Source organism: Barbatula barbatula (genome assembly GCF_947034865.1).
Source record: "Barbatula barbatula genome assembly, chromosome: 11".
NCBI classification, from domain to species: domain Eukaryota; kingdom Metazoa; phylum Chordata; class Actinopteri; order Cypriniformes; family Nemacheilidae; genus Barbatula; species Barbatula barbatula.
In genome coordinates, this window is record NC_136774.1 from 4,645,183 (window position 1) to 4,665,577 (window position 20,395).

Consider the following 20,395-nt stretch of genomic DNA (forward strand, 5'->3'; position numbering starts at 1 on the left):
AAAAACCTGAAATAAAGCAAACTGCAGTAAATGAAGCACATTTAGGGCGGACTGATGTTACTAAAGGATGAGTTTGTATGAGAGGTTAAATGAGAGGTTTAAAACAACTAACACGTGAAGATGGATCACGTTTTATAAGATGTAGTGTTGTACAAGGTCACATTTTAAACCTGTCTAAGTACCAACCCTTTTCTTCGAAAAGTCGGGAGGAGGGGGAAAAAGCCATGGATAGAATTGGTTGAAGAGTATACAAAGGAAACCATTACATACTTTATCATTAGATGGTTGATGTTTTGTCGGTTTTGGCATACAGTATTTAACTTATTTTTGTTACATTTCTATCAATGAAAGCTAAGGGACAACATGCCCACACATTTACATCTATTTTATTAGGTATATACCTTTGACTTTTATTTACTGTTAGCATTTAGGACATTCAAAACATTCTTTTCTTGTTTATGAATTTTGAGTACTTTTTGTTTTGTCAGATTTAGCTTACTTCAGGGGACATTTTTAGCAAGTTTGTCCCTAAAGTAAAGCAAGGTCAGAAACACATTTACTCACACAAGGGAAATATCACTCTCTGTCCTTCAGTTGCCTTCAAGCACCTTTAGTAATGGCCATTACCACCAACATCTTACCTCTCTCCCTAAAGCCCATCTTATAAACTCAAGCCAAAAAACAAAAGTGACCCCACAAACAACCTAGTAAAATATAACATCCTTATGTTGCAGTATATCATAGTCTGTTGGGTAATCACATTACGACCAGTCCTTTCTGAATTTACTGCTACTGCTACAATCATGAACTTTCCCATTGTTTTTCATTTATTGAGGAAATGAACAGGAAAATTGGCTCTAAGTTTTTTCCCCAAAAAATAAAGCAAAGTAGGCATAAGCTCTGAAAGTCTCTTTCAACAACCTTAGGATGACAGATGCTATAACACAATTGGGCAAATCCTCGTTTGAAAGCTGTCTGTGAGCTCAGAAACCCCCAAAAACAAACCCTTAAAAGGGCAATCCTCAGAACCCCAGAGAAAGCCCTTAGAAATCAACAGTGGTAAACAGGTGATAATTGCTCTCATTGCTTCAACAGCTGTACAAGCTGATGTGCCTGTGGGAGGAAGAAAAGAACCTTTCAGACTCCCTGGTCTCTTCACATGACTCTTGAAAAACATCTACTCAGCCTGCCCCTCCAATCCTTCCTCAACAACCCATCATTTGAACACTTTAAGATGTGTCTTGTGGACTATATTCACATTCTTTGAGTCAAAAGGAGCAAACCATTGGATTGCTGAAAATCAGGGAAGTTCTTTGAGGTCACGCAATTCAAGCCACCATTCTGCGGGTTGCATCTCAGGTCAAATGTCCGATGAAAGGGTAAATAATATTGTCTGGCTAATTAAAACAATAGTCTTTCATTGAAATAGATAAGGAGCCTTTGCTTGCTGGGATAGAGAACTTTCCTTCACATCAAAGCGTACACTGGACGCTATCGGACACCGACCTAATTGAAAATTCAATCTTAAGCCGGGTGGGGGGACACACATACAATTGAAGCCCTGAAATAAAACCAGTTGTGACCCCCCAGACCTGATTAGTTCAAAAAGTCTGTCAAGACAATAAGAAACACGAAGCATGACCTCCTTCAATTGAAAACGGACCTGAGCTTTGAGACCAGCCCAGCGATGTAATTGAATCAAGCTTTGCAGACGCTGCAAAACATTTGAGAAGAAATGTTTGGCATAAATCTTGTTACTGATATTTTAAGAAAGAAGGTAATTGATGCATAGTTGACGTGCAATAAGCCTATAAGATAATGTAAGACTTTTCACAGTTTGTTGCAAGAAGGACACAACTTCCCTTAATTATCCTCATGACAGTTAACATTCAGCAGTTGTGGCCCACCAATAGAGCCCTACGCTCATGCCTGTGAGCACTCTATTATACCCGAGAGGCATATAGAGGAATATAAACCCCACAAGTCCGTGAAAGGACACGGGCGGCTATATAAAATCCAGGTGCTCACTGCAATAATGACATGTAGACTTACACAGATCATGCCCTTGAGCAAAATAAGTAAGCACCATGCAATATTTTCTAAATCCATCATTCCAAATATATACAAATTCTATTCTACATCTTTTAGTTTGTCAAAAGCGCTTTTTGGAGAGTGTGCATATGCGTGTGGGGGAGTGACATATGAGGAAACTTGCTAATGATTGAAAATAGAAATATAACAACAGAGAACAAAAAAAGAATAGCAAAAGTAGTATTCAGATAACATATATGTTATTTAGTGCAATGATCTAAATTAGTTTGATGTGATTTGGTTCCCACAACAAATGTGTGACAAAGTAACTATGTTTCGGGAAACAGTCATGACTAGTTAGTTTTCAACAATGCATTGTACTATGGTGGTTAAAAAGCAAGTTCTGTCATTTTTGCGTTTCCCGGACAAGACACGAGAGGCCATGCATAATATAATAATCTACAACATAACATTTTATAGTTATTATGTGAACAGCATGATAAAAACCAAAGTAACAATTTGTTTCTTCCCTAACAATTCTCTGAAAATATTTAGTTTCTGTCGAATAATAAAAATTGTTTATGTAGATAAATGTCTGTATAAAAATGGCATATAAATCTTAACATACTTATAAATATGAAATGTGGGATCATAGATCTACAGTTATCTGCATGTTGCACAGCTCATCCAATAGTAATGTATTGCTATACCTTCAAATAATATACCCTGATCAAACTAGGCCATGGAAAATTTTGCCACATGTTGCTTCTTAAATTATGTCCGTGGAAAAGCATTGCTGCCTGCACAGACATAAAGCAGCATGTAAAAACTTCACCGGCCACTGTCACTATCCACAGAGAGCTATGGGGTCTGCTGCTAATTTCCCTCCTCAAGCTATGTAATCTATGGCAGAGATTAGAGTAAAGCAGTTATTCTTGAGTATTTTATTAAGAGGTGCTTTAGGCACTGGAAGAGAGGCTTTATTGCTTTTCAAACGTCCTGCTATACAATACAAGATAAACATTTGCTGTTATTTCAGCAAACTCGAGTCAGATGTGGTGGCTTTTTTAGGAGGAACTTGGCATCAAAGAAAAGTCTACTAAAAATCTTCCATTCTGCACAGGTCTTGCCCTGAACTGTGTCTGTTAGATAAATAGCGAGGTGTCAAAAGAACATGCAGGAGTCCCACACCAAGTTCCAACATTACTGTTTCAGTCCATTTATAAGTTCAGTCCAAAATGATGTTTTCAACAAACGTATATATATATATATATATATATATATATATATATATATATATGTAGTATTTTCACAGATGCGACAGAAATTATAGCTCTAAACAATCTTCCAAGGGATGTAGGGCAAGATCAATTTAATATATTTTCCTGTCTGACAACCAAGACTCATTATTTGTCATTAACTATAAACCAATTAGATTGGAACGATACATTACGATTAAATTAGAATAGATGAGTGTCTATAAGCCAATTGAATTAACAAAACAAATGTTTTTATAAACAAGGGTTTATTTTTACTTATTATTTGCGAAATACAACAACAACAAAAGAGCATTAGGATTCACACATTGGTTTAATTTGGTTTGATTACTATTGACCAGGGTCCAGGGAGTAAACTTCTAGAAGGGCGGAGTTCCACCGCAAAATGTGATTTCCATCTTTTATCCATGAATTGGCCTCCAAATGCTATGCACATTTCATACACAAATATGTGAAAAGATACAATAACCCATCACAATAACCCATGTGGCCCAATAAGCCCATTAAAGACTAGAACAAAATATGGTTTAAATTATTTGTTGATTTTCTGTATAACTAACGTAGTAGAAGGTAAACTGCCAAGATCTTCTGTCACATAAAGAGTTGAACATGATCCACACACCATAACTAAGTAGCAAGAGCAACTGATGTAGGCCTACTTAAGAAAACCTCCTTCAACCTCCTGACATTCCAAATATGCCATTCAAACACCAAAGAATAATAAACAAAATGTGTATAATGAAGCCAAAGTGGTCTATAGGTGCAATAAGAGGACAGCAACAATGGTCTGTTTATGCTGCCAGCAGTAACACTAGTTACGTTTTTGTATCGTAAAAAAACAAAGAGTTGAAGTTGTCAACAACATTTAAAAAACACAAACACCTCTGATTTATATTATGATGACATATTGCACAGAACAACAACTGAGAAAGGATATTATATAATTGGCTAGAAAAGAGTCTAAGTAAGGTTGAGGGTTAACACAAGTCCTTGTTTCTCAGTAGACATTACAAACAACATTTGTAGTCCTGTACAGAGCTCAGATGACTTTACTGGCAACAGACATGTTTAAAAGTAAAAACTGAAACCCAATAATGTTTTGCCACATAGAAGTAGGCAACTGAAAAATAGGAAGTCACTATTGTCCCAAACGATTTGTTAAGTCCATGTTATTCTTGTAGTATCACCGTAAAACTGCTTGTATTTTAGGTAACTAGGTAACTAACCCAAAAGGGAAAAGTTGCATAAATAATTTTCTGAAAACAAACAGGTGCTTCCTCCACAACAACACCTCTAGGTGTCTTTGTACAAGGGAGTTAATGATTATCTCCAGTAGTCTATACAGTGCAGGAACGTCCCTTTGTAGACAGTTCTAATCTTGTGCAAGCCTCTCCACTGAGACAATTCTATGATAATGTCATAGACACAGAGGGTATAATAGAGCAATTTGTTTACCTCCCAAAGCCTAGATCTCTCTCAATCCTGCCTTTCTCTATCTCTATCTTTTTCTTTCACATTGAGCTCTGCACTGCTGGAGTGAGATGACAACATATTGATTGGTGCTTGGTTTTCAATAGAGCACTGAGTTGAAACCCAATGGGTTTAATGGAGAACAAACCCATTAGAAAACTAATACGTTTTAGGATAATTATTGTGATCTTAAGTCCTCTCAAAGGAATATTACAAAATAAAGATTCTGTAATAATTTACTGACATAAATGCTACTTTAAATCTATATGACTTTCTTTTGTAGAACAAGGAGAAAATGACAACATTTCTTGAACATACTTTTCCAAACAACTAAAGTAAATAGATGTAAACTCTATCAAGAATAAAAAAACTTAAAGAAATTACGTAAGAAAGTAGTTAGGTCGAAGGTACATTATTGTTCAAAAACTGGTCAAAGAGCTTGCAGGTGCAGGTTAATCTGCATAGTTCAATCAAAAGAATATCTGTACATCCGGTTTTGATTTTGCCAATTAAGTGCAATTTGGCCTGATTTGTGTCGTATTGATCATAAACATTAGTAGGCCTACTCAAGATTGTTTTGTCCCATTTATTTTTTAATATTATAAAACAAACAACACTGAATCTGTGATGTTTCACGATGTCCAGTCGGATAAATTAGTATTTTTAATTTTTAAACATTATGATGTTTCCTCAAGCGAAGATGCTGTCAAAAATAGTTGCAAACCAGAGAGTATTTGGAAAATTTCTTCTATTGATCAGACAGCCCGTAAAAAACACACAGCTTTGCTAGCTACTGTTTGTTTCCTCTCTTGTTTGTGTAAATCACTCAGTAGTTTCACTTTTTATCGAAGACATCACACACATTGTAAAAGAAAAAAAAGCAGTACTCGCTATAAGCAACATAGTCTCAAACTGTTTTTGTCCACAAGCTGTTGACAAAATATTTAGTTAGACATCTTTAGATAAAGACATATGGCAAAAACCATGCCATGAAATAAGCATCTTGTGTCTTATGTCTATGGCATATGATCGTAGTAGGCCAAGACCCAACACATCAACTAGTTGAAGTCAGTGCAACTAAGTCCCCAAGCCAAACTGCAGCACACACCGTTGAATCAAGTCTCTTCAATCCCATCAACACTCTCACCCAGGAGGATGCCGACTCTGCTTTCTGCTCTCATCTCCTTTTCAACAAGAACAGTTTGTCAGGGTCAGAAAGCAATTCAAAACCTCTATTAATAAGTGAGTGAGAGAAAACTGTGGTACGAGTAGGAGAAGAAGAAGGGTGGGGTGCCTGCAATCAAAACCGACAAGAAAAGAAGGCCAGGTGGTTGTGGGAATTTAGGCTTTTTTGCAGGGATGGAATCTTTAGTGTAATTAACAGGCTGGAATCAGGGCTTTTCTGAAGCCATGAGGACAACCCCCTTGGAGGGACAATTTGCACTTTTACAAGAGTCGCTGAGGGATGAGGAGAAAAGAGAGGAAAAGGGAAACTATGGCATCTTTTATCAGTGACACAAAGCACCGCATCTTTTCAAAGGCCTGTGCTGAAACTTCCAAAGCAGAGGAAGAGTAAGTGAAGTAAGGAATAAAAGGAGAGAAAGGGGACTGAAGAAATGAAGAAGTGGACAGCAGTCGGAAAAGGGATATTGGTGCCAGCATGCAGTTTACAGAGCGGAAAGGGTCGGGGAGTAGCTAGGCGAGTGTGGACAAGAGGTGCCTGACATGCAGCCAACTCATAGACTCTACCAGAATTCAATAATTTGCCAAAAATCATGCACAAAACTCTAAATAGATCTAAACTAGAGGCATGCGGGTTTTAAGACAATATACAAAATAAAAACTGCTTATTAAAATACAGTTCTGATTTTTTTTATATATATTACTAATGATTGCCTTCTGTGTGGACAGCTGCAAAACACTTCTGTGTTTCAAGTGTTCTTTTTTGACAAACTGTTCGCTACAATGAGTATTAAGGAAGATATAAACAGTGTAGTAAGTCAAGTGAAGTTGTCCTTGTGAGAAAAACAGTGGCCGACTGTGCTATAATATTACTATAGCAAGTACATGTTATAAAACAGTCAGTTTAAAACTAATTCTTTCCTGATTTCTTGTGCAGACATCTTGGCAGCATTTTGCACCATACTTTGTGTATCACTTTGCTGTTTACAGATGACATTTAGCTCTGTAGCTAATTCTGGGGCATTCAGAAGACTGTCCATTGTCCCTGTTAAATAAATAAATTAAGTCAGCGTAGCTCACCCAAAACTGTAGAGCCCAAAATTAAGTCACTATATACTAAATATATCAGTCCAAATCAAAATATGATTGAAAATGTGTATATTTTAAATGTCTGATGTAAGATCACGCTTTCCTTTGACAGACAAAAAGACATATTCAGGTTTCCATTTCAATTGCTAGGAAGCGCCGATCTCCAATGTCAGATGGCTGACAGAGGCGGTGAAATATCCAGAGGTCAGATGCAAGGCTGATAACTGCCCCTCAGATTAACTGCCGGAGATGGGGCGTCTGTCCAGCACAAAATGCCATTTGTTGTCCATCACTCAGACACTGCGAGTTTAGCGGTAGTGCGGCGCTGAAAGGCACATTCACACAAGCTCACACACTGGATGTTTTTGCAATTCAATATTTTCACACACAGCCTCATCATTACGCTGCAACTGGAGCCTTGCTGGAGAGAGCCGACACTTTCACAGACAGGCAAATCACAGTTTGAGATTGAAGTTAATAGCCCATCTTGAAATGTTTTGCTGACTCCCGAAAAAAAACCTTCTCAGCGTTTCACTAACAATCTGACTAGGGTTTTAGTTTCTTTTTTCTTCTTCTTTTGACTGATGAGAAAACACAGCTTAGGTCTTGTCACCAGGCAAGAGGTGACAGTAAAGATACAGTACACTATAACGTCAGACATAAAATCATAATTAAACCATATTTTACATCATGCAATTATTATTAAAAACACAGGTTCTAAACAACACTCTGGATAAAACATTTTAAAATAAAAAATTTAATACTGAAGATAGAATAATGACCCTCAGGCTAGGTTTAAGCATGTGCCTGTGTAAAAGCAGTTCCAGTGACAAGGATTTTAAGAAGGACATGTGGCAGTAATGATTTGCTTAGAATGTCAGCCTTAAAGGGGTAAAATAAAATTGTGGCAGCTTAAGGTTTTACTTTTTTTTCTGTAAGCCACACTGTATAGTTGTGAAATTTAACAGACCAATAGTGCTCACTTTCCTTTAAGAGTAAAAGCTTGATAATCAGTGAGTCAACACTCTTTTCAATGTTTGATGAAAACAAACTGCAGCCAGGGAGATAGACTAATTGTGTTGCGGCACAGAGCAAAAAGAAACAACTATTCACATAATTAAACCAATTTTCATGGACAACAATAGTTGAAGCGGCAGTAAGTAAAAACATTCCTCTGGTACACACTGCGCAATCCCCCTCCTGCGTACAAAGAAAAGTTAAGCATTGAGCAAATATAGACTGCCTCGCCCCGTGAAAATCACAGGATAATAAAGGTTCAATTACAGTAAATCCAAGCATACCCAGACTGTAACGTCCAATTATGAAAAATGATAATGGTTTGACAGTGGTCTTTGGAAACATAAATGACATCTTCAAAAGCAAAATCTAAGTAAAAAATCTCAGCAAATCTAAGCACTCTGTCTCTAAAGTAAAAAAACATCTGTATCACTGCCATTATGGAGCATCATTCCATGTTAACCGGACAGAGCTGCCCATCTTCATGTAATGGCAATAGATGGGGGACAACAGATGGGTTAAAAAGATAAATGTGTGGGTCGGGCCCTTTGAAAATGTGCTTGCTAGTAAAGTTCAAAGTGAGCGACGAGCAGTAATGCCCTGCTGAAGTGGTCCACAGGGGAATGGCATCCCCTCTCTTATCGACAAAGGATGCAACATCAAGGTTTACCCAAACAGCCTACGGTAGCCAAACAGATGCATGGGAATTACAGAGTACATGTGTATTTTTGTCATGTCCTCAGAAGAGGGGTAAACTGGTTTGCTAAACAGATACCAAAGCCATATGGGAAATGCATTCACTTCCGAAAATGAATTCCATTGCAATAATATGCTAAGGAAAAGGATTTTAAAATTGTCTATACAAATCAATATGAATTTGGGTTAGTATTAAAACACCAACTTTGCACAGCTGGGTGCTTTAAATTGCTGGATGGAAACATTTCTGGCAACTTCTGAGCTGGAGTTACACCAAAGAAGGTTTACAATCTAAAATTAGCTACCCTGAACACATAATGCTGGGTTAATAATTTCTCACAACTCTTCCTGGTGGGTGTATGAAGCAACATTTCCTTGTACATTATCAGCCAAACAAAAATGTTTAATGCATTTTCTAAAGTAATGCAAACGTACTGCATAAAGTACCAACATTAAATAATACACACAAGTGTAGTTCTAGTTAATGTTCCAAAACAATTTATTATCAAAATAACTAAATTAATGTTACATTTCAGATATAGGACAATGTTTACAGCAGAAAAAATAAGTCAATTTAACAACTTTAAAAAAAGTACATCCCTTTCATGGCCAAGGAGCTGAAAACAGCAGACACTGTAACATGATAAGTGTTTGGGTCTTGCAGTCATGGGTTTAACAGTTCTGTAATGTCTATTGCCTACTGCATGCTACTCCCTGTTCTGCTAAGCACCCTAGTGGACTTATTATATATCTACCTTTATCCATCTTTTTCTTAAAAAACAAGGTTAGAGAACAAAAATACTTTCCTGGGAGAAAACAAGCATAGCAAGACATCAAAGTCACCTTTAAAGCATGCACATATGACTGCCAAAACATGGTCAAAAAAGGCTATGACTTTTTCCCACAAATGAGTGAATGAAAAAGGTTGTGCGGCTCCAGTGCACAGAGCCCAGAGAACAGCTGAAACAGTGTTTAGACATAAACAAAAAGGCCCTCCCATCTGAGTGAGAGTCACTGTGATGTCATAAAAAGGTGCCACAAGTCAGAAAATTGAAGCACAATACAGCAAAACAAGGAGAAAGCGTGACGTGACAAATGTGAGCAAGGTTGAGTTTGTATAGCCACACCTTTGGGAAGCACATGATAAACATGGCAGGCCCTTTCATCGGAAAACCGTGGCAGCTCTGCCAGTGTCCCTTATGCCACAGATCAACCGTTCCTCTCACTGGAGATTTGCTTCAACTATATAATCCATCTGGTCAGAGGCTTTTCAGCACTCTTCCAATAAGGACGAGAATGTGCATGCGAGCATTAAATGTAAAGTGTTGCATGTTGGACTGAATGCAAACTGGCTTCATTATGGAGAACAGGAATCAGTCACAGTTGAAAGAAAGAAAATGCTCACCTGTGACTGTCTGTGTCAACTGGCAGTTTTTTTTTTTCTCATGTACACACTCACACACACGTGCTGGCACACACACTTATCGACAGTCTAACTGGTACTTTTGTGTGGTATTCATAATAATTTCTTATCTAAGACTCAATTAGCCTGAAGCTAAATGCCAACCATTTTGCTTATAAAAGCTTAGTTGTGAGCGCTGACAGGCCATGTCTTCTAGACATCACACATAGCTTTCATTGTTGCTTTACAGTGTTATGGTTTGGTTTAACCACTTCTGTCCAGACAAAACAAGCTACATAAGAACTTTGTGATTTGTTTCATATTAATTTTTTAATTCCATCCTCTTTTCAATAAAAGCTAAAATTAATAGAAGCCCACATTTTAGAAAAAAGTAAGAATCCTTTGTCCTCTACAATAGATAACACTGTTATTTATATAACATTAATTATGTATTCCATATATATGCATCCATAACAAATACAATCTAATATGTTTTAATTCAAAATAAAGTAAAAATGGTAATGTACGTGTTATGTATAAAAAATACCATGTTTTTGAGAAGTCCAGCACTTCCTCTCTGTAAACCTACCAATATATTTATTCAGTGTAGTCATTTGGGTGTTTAGCCAAAAGCCTATACACTGATGTTATATTTCAAATTCTCACCAGCCGTTCATACAATAGACCTGGAGACAACACTGACCACATTTTCTATAAGCGTATACAATTTTATAAAAAAACTGCCTTAACCCATTAGAGATGGATTCAAAAAAAATTTAACATTTAAAAATAATTTGCTTCCAACATAATAATATATGTATTGTGCTTGTAGATTTTAAATGTATGTCTTTTAATTGCTTTGTTGCCCGGTTTCGCATACACTGCATATCTTAAAATATGTAATTGTTTTGTCTCAAGATGCACACCAGTTATGTTTTTATCTAAGGCACTTTAATAAAAACTACTTAAATATCCTCATTTAACTAAGGCATAAGCAAAGCCTTATCTGTGAAACCGGATCTATATGTCATAAAATGACATGTCTTAATGTAATATGTGTTTTAAAATTGTGTGAATACCCTTTAGAAATGTTCAGGAGAAAAACTGAGAAAAATTGTGATTAGTTTACCTATGCTTCCCAAAAGGAATGTTTTCTCTTTGATGGTGGAAAGGAACAACACAAAACGACTTTTATAATGTAGTTATTCGAATATTTTATATGAACATGCACTTACAATTATTAAGCAGAGAACCCTCGTGGAAAAATAAAAGGTCAAACATTAGCCTGAGTTAAACTCAGTCAACTACAGTACAGACCACTTGAGTCGTTTAGCCATTATTGGCAAAGGATCCACCAGCCAGATGGTGTTTTACTGGTGCCTTACTTTGATCCCTACGTTAATTTGTTATAATGTCGTTTAAGCAAAAACAATTATAGTAAATTAGTATTTGTTTCCATCGAGGAATGGTGTAATTAAAAGACAGATGGAAAGGTTTGTATTGCAATTACCATATTTAGAGAGCATGTTTGCCATCTGCAATTTTGGCCAAAAAAAATTATTGTATTATTATTATTTTTATTGTTTGCCTATTATTATTATCATTAGAAAGAAGAACACAACTATTTCCTATAACATTTTACTGCTACGGTTTTTGTGTTTTAACTTGAATGTCATCAACATCAGTAACAACTAGCCTACTACTGCTTAATGATAATATTAAAACAATAATAACTATATTAAAATTGTCATAACTATATTAGAAAATGACATATACTTTGTTCAACACTTCAATATGACTAAAATGAAGAAAGATCAATATGAACAGCATATCTAAGCATTCGACCGCTTTTTTAAGACGGGTACCTCACATTAGCTTAATGATACACCCTACAATTACAAAACAAAACTTCAGAATAAGACGCTGATATAAACAATGGTGTTATGTATAAAATAAAATATGTAATGGGTAGAATTAGCCTTAATGAGCACGTGTATTTAGAATTGGGATTAGGCAATACACACCTTCTTCTTTACGAAAACTTTAGAAAAGTAGAGGAATGTTTAGGCTCACGGAGTGCGCTGTGCCACCACATTTTAGCAGAAAAACTGAATTAAACCTGAATGACTAACAGCAAAGAACGGCTTAATCATATTATACTTCGCAGCCCTAAAAATCTCGAAATACTTTTTTTCATATAGAAGTTTTGAATGGATAGAAAAAAATCCCAATAATAATAATAGCAAAAAATACTTGGAATGCCTTCTTCTACAGGTTATCAGGCCCATGCATGCTTAATTTCTTAAGATAAACAAATCACAACGCGCCCTATTAAATGGCATAAATGTAAATGTCGAATAATGTCTTTTTTTCATCAGTTGCTATTAATAGTACAGTTGCTATTAATACTAGAGCTTGCATTTTTTTATTTAGTTAATCATATTTCAAACATATTATGTCCTCTACTACAACGTTTAAACCAAAACTAATATCATATATCTCGACGTAAGCAGTCGAAGCAATCTGAAAATATGTTAATACATTTGTATCAGTTTAATCAATGTAACGAATCCTTTGCCAAAACGACTTATTAATTGCACAGTAAATAGTTTATCTACAATACAAACTGCGTTCCAAAATTGTATAACTAAGCAAATGTACGAAAATAGTTTATGCTTCCCAGGACACCTATGAGAATTTAAAGGTAAACAGACAATAAACACATCAGGCAGAATTTATGGGAAATGCACACTTTCCGGCGTTAGAAATAGTCCAAAATGTTGACTGCCTTTTCCTCCAATATGTCATAGTATGCATTATATGTTTTTTTCAAAGAACAAACCGCAACAGAGGAAAGGATTCATAAATGCAAGCTCCAAAGTTCAGATTTTTGAAGAATAGTCCGTTTTGTGTCATACTCCTTCTTCTATGGCATCTCTACACTCTCTGTGCGATCTGGGGTTCATGAGCAGTGCTAGAGCGCCCACTATTTCAACAAACAGGAATACGATTTCACAAGACCTGGAACCACTCAATAAAAAAGTTACTATCCCTTTCGACAACTCTTTGCTAACTTTCGTGTAACAATTCTCTACGGTTTCTCGACTTTGCTAAAACAAGAGAGTGAAACAACATGCCATGCCAAAGCTCGCTTAACCATTTCAGCAAAAGCTCCATCACACACGAAAGTTTTGAACAAGCGCGCAACGGCGGAATCAGATTTAAAGACTGGACGCACGGATCACGGAAAGTGTGAGCTATTTCAATGAAAGTGAGGTCTTACAAAAGAATTGGACCCTGACAAGGACGCTTTCTCAGCAGGAACTGATCAATGAAAACGACACATTGATGATTTGCGCAAGAGTTCAAAGTATCGTGCTGCCTCTCTGGAGCGAAAGAATTGAAATTAGGACCTACTTTTGGCCAGTTTTCTCGCTCTCGCCTTGGATCTCATCTTGTCGGCTTGTAGATTCCTCGCGTCCTCCTTGAGCTCAGAAGCTGCAGCAGCGCTATCTTCATCTCACGAGCATTGTCAGTTTGGACACCTTCGCACATGCGCACAGGCCATTCAATCTGACACCCTCGTCAGGGCCAAAAAACTTTCCAATGTATTCATCATCATCACTTTTGTCCTATCGTGTCTCCTTTAGATCACTTATCTCTTTCCCTCCTCCTCCTCCACTAGCTCCGCAACATCTCGGATCTCCCCCCACCTCCCCTTCTCGAGCTCTTTGGGAGAAATAAGGGCTACTTTTTGAGGACCTGCAGAATCCGGTGCGGTACTGGACATTGAATCCTCGATGGGGTCAAGGTCGCAGCACTCATAAAAGGTGATCACGTACATACACCCAAACAACAATCCAAAATAAAGAATTGTTTTAAAGTATGTGAACTTATATGAAATCTTAAGCCTGATATTATTTTTTAATGTTTTTGATGTTGTTCATGTTGATCGCACAAAAATACAATTAAGTAAAAGTGCATTTCAACTCTGAATCTGTTGGTGTATGTTTTTTATTTCGAAATTCTGTCTTACCACGTCGAATGCAACAACATTGGTGAGCGCCGTATATATAAAATGTATTAACATTATTAATTTAGATGCGCTCTATAAATATGTAAAAGGTGTGTTCAGTTTCAATGCTGAGAGTCACCCGATTCAGCGTGTGCTATTCAGGCGGCCAGAAAATCCCGCGTGCTGGTATGTGTAGGTGTGTGTCTGTGTGTGTTTATGTCTGCGTGTGTGTAATGACAAAATATGTTTATGTGTGATCCACAGTGTTAAGGTATGCATTTAAACTCTGTCTTGAAGCGATGCATTTTGGTCTTGTTTAGTAGCTACTTTACGATGTATTGTTAATGTGGAGGATAGAGCAGGCAAGAAACGACATTGCACACGTAAGTATCATTGTGTTGAATTAACGTGTTTGTGCGTCTGAAAAAGTGAGGGCTGTGCGTTGTGCTCTTTAAGTCGTGCTTGCATGTGCACAATCGTTGCATTTAACGGTGTTTGTAGACGTAGCCTACTGTTGTCAGAATCAAGCCAGGATTGCAGGACATAATCACACAACATAGCGAGTAAGTTTGTGAATGTTGTTATCTTAAATAAAATAATTAGAGCGTTTTTGGCTATAGCTAGAATCCTCTTAAATATGCACTTGCTAATTGCTTTATGAAACGATATTATAATAAAAATGCAACTCTTTGCTCAACTCGAAAGGTACGTTCCTCTGTGTAATATATTATACTCTGTATTATTATAATTATTATTATATGGAATTTAAAGCGAAAGACTTGCGATCTTCCACAATTGAGCGATATATGTTTCTAGCTTCCATGCGTATAGTTTATCTTAGCATGCATGGATAAAAGGTGTTTTCCGTCAGTAGTAAAAGCCTTCCCTTTTGCAATAAAGTGAATCTCATCTTGTCAATATATAATTCAGGTGCAGATGGGATTATGCAATTGTCGGCATCTGAAACATTCATTAACAGTATCTGGTATCAGATGACTTTGATGGTATTTGTATATGCCTTTTCGTTGATTTTATTTATAGTGTCGATAGTTTGGCGCATTGCCAACATTTATTAAAGAAAATCTAAGCATTACTTACATCACTAGGAATATTTAGATGTTCTTTAATAAATGTTGGCCATACAATATGCGCCTATATGTTTATTTTTGCGCAATTATCATGAGTGGGGAATTGTTGAATGTTGTTTTTTCCGTGGAAGCAAATACTAGAGCCTGTTTTATTCATGGGTGAATTTATAATTTACTATTTTATTTGGTTTATCTGACTGATCTTATTAAAAAAGACTATGCTTACTTAAAAAACTATACTGTTACTAAACCCTGACATATGGCGTTTATTGGCTTATTGATTGACCCCATGTTATTGGAAAAAACTAAAACTAGACATAGCCAGAAAATGCTATTTGTTGTATGATATAGAATTAGCATCGAGAATAGGTCATCAATACATGACCTGTCTCACAGCTAGGGAGAAAGCGAATCTTTGTTAAACACCAGGGCACAGGCTACATTAGTTTTATCAGGAAATTATTAAATTATTATTCTATACACTTTTATTGTGTATTAGTGAGTGATGTACTTGAAACTTATATAAAACATTACTTATATGTATTCATTTATTTTTTAAATGCAGCTTTTAATTTGCCCATTGCTTATAAAACAAATCAACTAAAATCTTACGCATCGGGCCGGACAATTATTTTATATGGTGTAACACCTTTTTAAAGGCATTTATCTGTAATTATACTTGTAAAGAAAAGTGTTTCTCCCCATCACCAGCTCATTAGGGAATAGTTTTCTGCGTCATTTAAACGTCTGTTTTTTTACGAGCTCTTGGAAATGTGATGACTGTAACCATGCATTTGAACTATTTTCTTTCTAGACTGTGGCCATTTTCCTGTGGTTTAGCCAAGAAAAGGAAGGATGCTGGCCCCGACCCCGGAAGCGATGTGTTGTTGCAAATCAGGCCTCCTAAAATCCACATTCAGTCCTGTTGTCAATAAAAGACTTTTCGTCATCTAATGAATTAAGAATTGGATTCAAGTGTTGAGTGGTCTACCTATTGTGTGGAGTAAAGCAATGTTCGTACTTTTTCTATAAATATCTAAACAAGCACACGTTCCAATGTATATATAGTTACGGTTTAATTAAGGTTTTATTTTGTTTTGTCAAATATATTGTATCCTATTGTCTTCTCTGTGTCTGTCGTTATCTGAACCAGATTTGATAATTTGAAGTGATTCGTGCAGTATATGTACGTTTATATATTACACAATTTCATACATATTTTGGCTTACACATAAAAACTGATTTTAATGTACTTATCTGGTAACGTTGTATTTATTAATTCCATGATTATTATCATTATTATTATTAACAACAGTAGCCTAATGTCTAATGCTATGTAAATAATACATTTATATAAGATATTTTAAAAGATCGAAATAAGGTGATAAAATAGCACAATGAAGCACAATAAAAAGGAAATAAATTAAAATGTGGGGTGTCATTAAAATCTGTATAATTATTAATATTGATATAATAATAATATCAACATATATATAAATAATAGTTTAATTTCAACAAAATATAATTAATTGGATGCATATGATAGGTTACCTCTGGTGTTACTGCTAAATTAAGTTAATCTAAAGCAAGTGAAACCAAAGCTGTATTCATGGTAAAGGACTTAGCTTATGTTGTTATGCACTTATAGGATCTCGCAGTCCGAACACAGTCCGAATACATGGAAAAAGAAGGATTTGTGGACAACGCAGTCGCACACATGATATTTACATGCTAATACAGTGGATGTAATGGTAAAGTAAACACAACTTTAAGGTGACGGGGCTCCAGGCAAATTCACTCTCTCCTACGCACACACACACACACACATACACACAGGAAATAAGAAAAACGCACCTCATTGGCTCCAGGAATAAAACATCAAATAAGACTAAAGTGGCGAATGGAGAGGTGAGGCAGACTAATCGGCCGATCACCTGCAAAATGTGTTTTACACATTACACACGAAATCCAGCAACAAACACAAATCTTTTGTTTGAAATGTATATTAAGATACGTTACACATAACAGAATGCGCATTTGGTTGGATTCTTAAGTGATACAATTAAAGTATAAACCCTTATAATTTAAGGCGCGCCTTATAGCCTACCACAACAAATGAAATCGCGCGAACAGCAACAGTTAGGTTCCCTGGGTAATTATTAGCCATTAATTGGGTTCAAGCCCTTAGGAGGGTATGGGAAATAAGAAATCTGGCCACTAATCCGAGACCGTTTTTTCGTGCCAAGCGCAAGACTATGCACGCCATAAAGGCTACGGCACATTTATAAACACAACAAACATTTACAACATAAACCAGTCTACATCTAAGCTAAAAGTTAATTGTTTATACAACAAACCATTTTATGTGTGTGCGGTCTAACGGAACGAATAAACATATAAAATAATCTGCAGCACATAAACTAATACACACGTAACATATGAGGATTGTGACACTAAACATTAATACTGAAAATAATATGAGATAAAATCAGATCAAAATAATTTTTTACTGATTTTAAATAATTGTATATTTTTGTAATTTTACATGAAAACATTATTACAAATAGGATAACGGTTTCCCAATCAATGTCGCTCCGCAATGATCCAGATAATTTTCCATTCATGTAGAATAACTGGAAGGTTGTGAGTTGTGTTTTACATAGCAAAAATAGATCACAAACGCCTGCAAATGTTAATAAGTCATATATCGCGAATAAGCAGACATGTGACATGTAACATTAATTATACTTCAACGATTTGCCCTGTTAAATTACACCATCTTCATAAACGGTTATGATTAATTGATCTGGGATGACTGCGTTAGGTGCTTTTTCTGTCATAATTTCGAATCGGAAAGGCAAATTTCGTTGTTGTCGTTGTTATTGTCATCCCTAAAGATGAAAAGAGAAGGGGGTCTGGAGACTTCATAGAAATGCACATGTAAGTATGGCCCGGGGCTAGGAAAGAAAATTACCCTTGTGTAGAAACGAGCCTAATATGATGTAATCAATCACTCTGTCTGTGGGTCCGAGCAGTCTCTTCACATTCACAAATATGTGTTAACATCGGCAAACAGGAAGATTAATAAATTATATGTTTTCTCATCTTCTTACAGGGTCAGTGCGTGTGTACAGCAATAAGAAAACATATCAATGATTTATTTGTGTAAAGATGTGATATTTTTATTTATATTATTTATATTAAAACCACAAGAATAAATCAAAAGAAATGTAAAGCATTTTTTATTCATTTTAAAGAAAATAAATATACAACTGTTGTACCAAGCCACTGCACACTATAAGCTGTGATTCATCACATGTTTAAAATCATATGTATTTTCAAACTCAAAATTAATGCATAATGTTATTATGTCGCTTATTTGTGATTCATTTTTTCTGCCTCATCATCATTTTGCAAAATGCATGCAAAAATATCTTTATGACTCGGCTATTTAAAAAAAATAATAATAATAATATTAAATCACGCATACATCAGAAACGATGATGTTTTTAATATTTATACCTATTTTAATATTAAGAAAAAAGAAATAATAAATAATTGATTACATTAAAGGGCAGTGTGTTCAATAACATTTAGTTTTTGCTCACTACATGGCTTAAGGGCATCAGTATAAATCTCCAATCATCTATGGAAATGTGTGCATGAACTGTATCTGTCAATTGTAGCGTGACGGGACACGTGGTGTTTTAAAGCAAACTCATTTACACACTTACACAACTTTATTGATTAGACACATTCGGCATGCATCGGCAATCAAAAACAAGTCCAAGCCACTAAGGAATCCATATACGAAACGGAAAGATCAACCAAACATCCCTCGTTTATTTTTCAAAAATGTCCATAGGCTTTCTGTCTTTTTCATAGTGGGTTTAGAAAGTTTTAAATAGCCTACCAAAAATCTTAGGATATTTTATCAAATTCATTAAATCATGAATATTAAGATATACTGTATAAGGTTATTGAAAAGTCTGAAACTATGTTTAAACTATGAATGGCAGTATTAATTGATTTAAATACTAACCAAAAGTAAAAGGCCCCAAAAATAAATTAATTGGTCACTAGGCAGGGCATTGACTTTGACTTGCAGAAGGGACTGTTTGAGTGGCTCAGAAATTAAATAGTCGATGTTTCACTAAAAGACCTCTTAGTGTTCCCCTCTTATTTCTCATCAGCCCTTCCTGGAGTTACTGCATTCTTTCCTTGTGATTAGGACCATCTCCTCACCAGACAGCCTCGTAAAACCAACACCTTTTTTTGTTTTTACACACAAGCACAGAAGATCTCTAGATTGTGTCAGAAGCTAAACACTAGGTCAACCATGTAAAATCTTGTTGAATAAAAAATGGCGATGAAACGTGTAGCCTGCATGGGTGGAAGAAAAATACTATAGTTATTTAGTTGCAACCATACATAGTGAAGGTCTTTACATGTAATCACATCTGACACATTTTCATTTAATATTGCGTTGTTGAAAATGATGGAAAAATGCTTTGCAGCTTCCACGATTAAACATCATGACAGTTGACATACAGTATAAGGTACAAACACAAATAATACAAACCAATGAAAATGTTTCTGAGACATGCATTGAAATACACTCACACATATAAAGACAACAGCACCTGCACCAACACACATTCTCACAATAGTAAATCAGTCTTATTGTCCCTGATTTAAACTAAGGACTGTTTCTTATTGCCTATTCACTGCTGGGATTAAGACTTGAGCCAGCTGCTTATTTACCTGTTTATGAGTTTTATTAGGCAGTCAATATGAGGCAGTGCGTGTCTGACAGCAAGATTAATCAGCCCGCTGCTTGGACCAAACTACACATCACAACGCACATACCAACACCTCACTCTCTGCATTTCATTTCCTCTAAAAGGCAAAGATAGAAAGATTTATATTCCTTTGAGGAGAATGCCCCCTATAAAGGTTTAACAAACCTAAAACAACCAGTTTAGGGGGAAGGCTGTCTACATTTTTCTCAGCACCAGGGCAGATCAGCCTTGTTGTATATTATGTAGCTTTAATTTAGGCTACTGCAATCTGCATCTGACATGTTTTTATGTTTTTATACTTAAACCACAGTTAAAAATATATGCAG

At 35.8% G+C, this 20,395-nt stretch overlaps 1 protein-coding gene across 1 annotated transcript in view; it reads right to left on the reverse strand.

The window, feature by feature from the left end:
* The window catches only part of prdm16 (PR domain containing 16), a 197,077-nt gene extending 183,377 nt beyond the window's left edge, over window positions 1–13,700 (reverse strand). The window contains exon 1 of the mRNA XM_079466960.1: window positions 13,582–13,700. Coding sequence (XP_079323086.1) covers window positions 13,582–13,618 — 37 coding nt within the window. The 5' untranslated portion in view covers window positions 13,619–13,700. The remainder of the gene's footprint in view (window positions 1–13,581) is intronic.
* Window positions 13,701–20,395: the final 6,695 nt, after the last annotated feature.